We start from the raw sequence: 6,120 nt of genomic DNA on the forward strand, positions 1-6,120 counted from the left end.
AAATTGAGCACGTCCTTCCGGTGATGTCGGCTTTAATAGATGGGCAGACGTATAGACGAAGATTGCACGTTGGGATGAGCGAAGATTGCACGTTGGGATGAGCGGATTTCAGGCTCAAAACTTCGGTTTTTTGCTTTGCCCTAAATTTTCGCATGTTTTCTGCACGTACTATTTTGTTCTTTAACTCTTTTTTCTTCAAATCAGTATCATGCCTTAATTTTTTTATTTCCTTCTCAATCCCGTCTTTTCCAAGTCCTGCATCTCGCTTTCTTACGGTAGCATTTAATTCGGCTTCAAGTACTGAAATTTCAGATTTTAAAGCATTCTGTTTTGGTGTCGGAGCTGTTGTAGATACAGATGAAGAAGGTATTGAAACAGAAGATTGAACGGAAAGTTCATTGCTACTGTAGGCTAGAAAAATAATGTAACCAGTATTATATCACTACCCATAAAATGAAAAAATCAAAATCTAAGCTACGAAAGTTAGAGAAAAAATATACATCGACATTGGCAGAGCAGAAAGCGGTTGGTTATACCTTTCCGAGATATAGAAACCGACTCTGTAGTGTTATTATTGACATCTTCGGTGCTGGGAAGCATTTTGAGATCACCTTGCGTGGTTGAAGCTTTTCGTGCAGGTAGCTACATTCACCAAATACAAAAAAGAGACACACATCACCAATGTTCAAACATTCAAATAATATAAATCATTTAAAACATTCAACAAAATACGCTCAGAATATTCACCTTTACGAAGAAATTGAGGAGACGAGCATTTTTCTTAGTCGCAATCTGACAAAGTTCTTCGATTTTTAACTGTGTGAGACGCTCCAGCTCCTTTGGGTTGTTTTTGTACTCATCTCTCAAAGGCACCCAAAATTCATTCGTCTTTTTCTGTATTGTCTGCATTGACAAGGAATCCTTGTGACATTTAATAAACGCATTGTACAGCCGATCGTACAACGACATTTAATGATATTTAATAATAGTTTTAGAAGGACCAAGACCTGCTTGCTTTAAAAAGCATAAAAGTGTTACTTTTGCTATTTTGTAGTCAGCAATTCAAACCAAGGCGAATTTATACAAGGTGGTGTTGTTTAATCAGCTGATTTCTTCGCCTTACATGTATTTTACTTTTGATTTTACTGATTTCACAGCACAGTACACGTTAACTTTGGGGCGAATTCAGATTTGACATAACACCCGCAATACAAAATACATGTGGTTGTTGTTGTTTATTCTTGCTACCACCTTGTATAAATTCGCCTTGAATTCAAATGCTGCTAAGTATCAGTTTTCAATCAGCTGACGTCTGTTCGTCAGTGTTGCCATCTGTGGGTTTAAAAAGCGACAAACACTGCGCGCCATATTTGAATGTAGCTCGAAAAAAACGCTAGATTTTCTTAGTGGATATTGACTACGTGATAAAAACCTAAGCCCCCCCCGCCCCCCACTGTGACCAAGTGTGGTATTTGGAAGATCCCCCTCCCCCCCCCTGAACGGGTCACGTAGTATGGGTACGTTCCCTAATAATTACATACATCTAATTGGAAAAAATAATTCCTTTTAACAGTATCGTTAGTTATTGACTTTATACCACGTGTTTTCGTTTGAAATTCTCGCCTGAATTTCTTTGTACAGAAATGGAGTAGTACGAATATTTTGTCTTTTTGATCCGGTTTATTATTTCTGCCTGCACCTTTTCACCACTAAAAGTTATTATTTCCTAGCAGGTTATTTATAAATAATTTAAGTGCCCTCGTCCCTTATTTCCGTATTCCTTGATATATCCAGAGGTCATTCTGAGCTATTAATTCCAGCGTCCCACGGAAATTTCCATTATTGGGCGAATCGAGAATCCCACCAGCGCCAGAAGAAGCTAAGCTAGGTTCCGCAAGATGTATTGATGGTGCTGACGAATCTTTTTAATACCCAGCGATCTTTTCTGTAATCTATGAAAAATTATTTTTTTGTTCTTTCGTCATCACATGTGGGGGCCCTGGACCGCGGCCCCGTTGGCCCTGACCATACATATGTCCTGTTTTATTATTTATACAGCAAACATGTACATAGACACGCTGCTTGTTTGTGACTGTGCCTCACCCATTTCCACCTGAAGCCATGTCATACTCATACATGCATACATGCCACTATTCCCCATCTACTCATACGCACATACATATGTATATATGGATCCATGTATGCATTCCCAGCTTTTTGAGCCATGAGCTTGCACTCTCACCTAGTTTCCATTTCCTACTCGTATTTGCCATCGATCGTTTCATCCCATTTGGTTGCGTTACGTGTAATTGGATTACTCTATGCGTGTATGTGCGTTATTTTCGTGTTTTCCACTATTTATTCCCCGTTTGAGGATACAGGTAGACAAATTTCCAACTAGATTTCGTTTGACATAATTTTTTCCTATTCGCTGTGTGTGTTTTTAAATATTTGTTGGGGTATCCTTTCTGTATGTATTCTAGCAGATGGATGGGACATTTGCAGTCAATTGTGTCAATGCTTAGTTTGATTTTGTGAAAGCGCTCAATAAACGATTTTGACATACTTATTTGGATTTTTATTCCATTTTATTTAGTCGAATGAATGCGTTTTTTGTTTAGTAAGTTTGCAAGCAAAGGAGGGAAATCCACTGGTGGGATGGTAGGGAAATAAAGGCTTTTGAAATTTTATGCGAAGAAATTTTTCGCTACTTGACGAGTTCCACTCCTAGTGCATAACTTGTCCTTGGATATATTTATAAAGCGACTCTACACCCTCTCAACACCTCTGAAACTTAGGTGCACATCTTTTTAGCAAAGGGTAGCTCTTTGTCCTGACGCAAAGCTCGGTAGTGCATCCTCGTTGAACTCTGCTAAGCACACAACTGCCAACTCCCACGTCCGAGTTTTGATATTCGACAGGGGTACTTGCCAGCTAAGGGAAGTAGTCGGCATAATCCTTCGCCCCCTTAGCTCCATCGACTTTCTTTATTGAATACCGTTTGTAGAGTTATAGGCTTTACGAGATTTCGCGTAGCCGTCACTGCGGCTATACATTCAAAAACGACCCAGCCTGATCGGAGGGTGAACTCACTAAAACTGGGCTTCACAAAGCCCTTTCGCTTTTAGAGGTCAGCAGCTTGAAGTATCCACAGCTTCTTAAGGTCCAATACTAAGTGTGTTTCCAGAGCCCATATGACTGGTTAGCGAAGGTCGCTTTTGTTATTGCTGCAAGTCGGTCCAGTGTTCGCTCTCTTGTCAGCAGGATTTTATTTCCTTTTCAGAAAGTTTTGGGCCTCGAACGCAGTTCAATTTACTGTGTGATGTTTTTCAATATTTGATTTCCCTTTTCATCGCCCCCCCCCCCCCCCCCGCATAAGGACGCCAGTTCGAGTTTGCCTCTAGCCATGGGTAGCAAGGATAACTTTCTGGCCTCCGTGTTGCTGCTTCCTCTCAAAATAAAGTATTTAAAGGGTTCCTTTCCCAGAAAGTCACTTTTAAGGAGTACGCACCTTCTCAGGTTGAGATGAGGTAGGAGATTCCCTTCATCTGTGGCTGTCTGTGCGTCATCGCCCTTTAGAAACAAAGTCCAGGTTTACCATCGCAACGCCCAGATTCCCTAGATCGCCTTGCGAGCTTGTTTGGCACGAATGTACCTTTGTCCATTGCAATGGGGTCAGATTTTGGCTCAACACTTTTACCGTTTGGATTTGCATCCATTGCGTCTACGAGTCCTTTGGTCATCGAGTGCTCCTGTAAATACGCCAACTGTTCTACAAGAATCCCACCAGTAATGGGGGAAGAAAGTGGTAGTGCGGGGCAGAGCTTTTTTGCACTTTTTCGCAATTTTTCCCAGCGAATCTTTAAGAAGAGTCGATTTTTTTTTGTAAATTTCGAGGTTGTTTTCGGGACCGCTTGGAATTTTTCGAGATCCTTCGGATTTTGTCGGAAAGTTTTAGGGGTTTTCGGGATTTTTCGGTAACTTTGGAATTTTTTCGTCACCCTTTAGTATATTATATGCGATGTAGGATTATATGCGAATAGATATAAAAATTTTTGAAATGTTTTTCAAGATTTCGCGAAATTGCAGGAAGGTCTTCGAATAGAGACAAGATTTCATTATCAGCCGTTAAGTGCCTGGCCCTTATAACAAAGGTTCACTAACAAAATGCCCAAATCGTAGTAGTGCAGCCATAATCTGATCCAAAATTTAATCAAGCATATGAAAGCCCGACAGCAAAAGTTACCCCTGCAATCGAGTCTTAAACTTATGACAGCTCCCCATAGCTTTCGTACAAAATATCCTTCAAGTCACAGCAGGAAAGGAAATTTTTCTTGCGGGCGACAAAAAGTTACCAAAAACTTAACATAACTTATTTTCATCTAAATCTACACAGATTTACGCTTATCGAATAAAACTCAAACGAGAGTTTCAAATTTTGTTAGATACACTAATACGAATACATTCAAAGTGCCAATGCAGTGTTAAATATTTTATTGCTTATCCTGTTTTGCTTTGCGCTCAACAACTTTGCCACGCTACCTCTTTCCCAGTATTGCATACATGGATTTGTCGACTTGTTTGTTTGTTTGTTTGTTGGCATCGTTGAAATCGAGTTACAGTCCTAAAATCATGAATTATTCGTTATATATTGAACGTCTTGCAAATTCCACTGTAAGCGTTCGAAAGTGACAAGTTTACCGAAAAGTGAAACCTCTGCTGAGGTGTCAGTGAGTGGAAAGTGAGAATAAAATCACAAAAACACATACACAGGCAGAGAGTTAAAAACAAGAACTGCTACGACAAATAAAAAAAAAAAATGGGAAGGTTAAAATGCATGCTATGGGAGGGAGTTACACAGATGTAAGGATGCCAAAAGATGGAGATTTTGGCAAGTCAAATTTGAAAAGAGAGACGAAAGCAGAAACCTTTATGTTTGTAAGAATATTAGGAGTGGAGTTCTCCAAACTGCTGCTGCAAGTAAGTTGATGTGTCGTGTTTTTAAGGGCCCCTGCATTCTACTTACAAATTAGAAGGTTATTTCAAACAAAATACCTCAGCTGCAGTTAATGGAGATGTTGCATCCTTTTAAGCATCGAAGGAAAATTACAAGGTAAGGTCAAAACGTCGGCAGAATAAAGCGAAGGGGTGTTCATATAAATAAAAGAAATATTGTTTTCTTTCGATATATTCTCGTTTAGTCCTAATACAGCGTTACTCAAGGCTCATGCAGATCTCTGACAGCGATTATTTGTGATATCTTAATGTATTCTTAATTTTTTTTTAGACAACTGGCAATACAGCCTTTGGCAAACTTAGTAATGGAGCGATACTCAGTTGAACAACGCTGAAATTGATCCAAACGTTTTATGAAATGGTCGCATAACACAATGGCTCTATTGCGTGCGCATCATTTCGTGAAACAACGAGATAAATTGGACACCGAGATTTCGCGATTTGACACCATTGGACTTTTTCTGCGGTAACGAAAAATTCAGAAAAATTGGATGTATGTCAATAAGACCGATACGATTCCAGAGCTGAATAAGCAACTAATACGCGTTTTAAATAATACCGGACCATACCAAAAATACCTTGAAAATGTTCATATGGGCATCCTATGTTGCCAGAGGTGTCGTACTGATGCCCTTCAACGGATATTTTGTTTCGTACATAATTGCGATAGATTAAAAATAAATAAATAAAAATGTTTGAAAAAAAAACATTTGGACAAGTTTTGTTGTTTTATATTTCAAAAAGAAAATTAACAGTCTTATTGGTAGAGTAATAGACCTTTCTCATCACCAGTACTCGCTCGTCTTGTCACTTTTTTAGGCAAAAAATAATATAGCGCATAAGGAGCACGCCTCTACTCCGTTTCATTCGCATTTTATTCCCAATTTTATCTTTTTCTAGGAGTGTGGCGCAGTGTTCTCATTTAACATTGACATATTTATTTTATAATGAATCAATGAGATGCCTTCTGAATCTCAAAAACCCTTAGTCGTAGTACGAGCAAATTTTGACTGCCTAAGGTTCTGAAACGGTGTTGCATAGATTCCTCCTCCTCTCCTCTCCTCTCCTCTCCTCTCCTCTCCTCTCCTCTCCTCTCCTCTCCTC

General features: G+C 39.3%; 2 protein-coding genes across 2 annotated transcripts in view; one reads left to right on the forward strand and one right to left on the reverse strand.

Annotated features, from left to right (window-relative positions):
* LOC118744842 (major facilitator superfamily domain-containing protein 6) overlaps window positions 1-6,120 on the forward strand; it is a 242,387-nt gene that overhangs the window by 26,186 nt on the left and 210,081 nt on the right. The window lies entirely within an intron of this gene.
* On the reverse strand, window positions 80-437 carry LOC118744844 (the record flags this gene model as incomplete). Its single annotated transcript, XM_036478217.1, is given in 1 exon segment — window positions 80-437. A coding segment is annotated over 1 exon segment (75 nt), but the record flags the coding sequence as incomplete, so codon positions are not given.

Source organism: Rhagoletis pomonella, unplaced genomic scaffold (genome assembly GCF_013731165.1).
Source record: "Rhagoletis pomonella isolate Grant_MI unplaced genomic scaffold, Rhpom_1.0 Rhpom_scaffold_00008, whole genome shotgun sequence".
Classification (NCBI taxonomy): Eukaryota; Metazoa; Arthropoda; class Insecta; order Diptera; family Tephritidae; genus Rhagoletis; species Rhagoletis pomonella.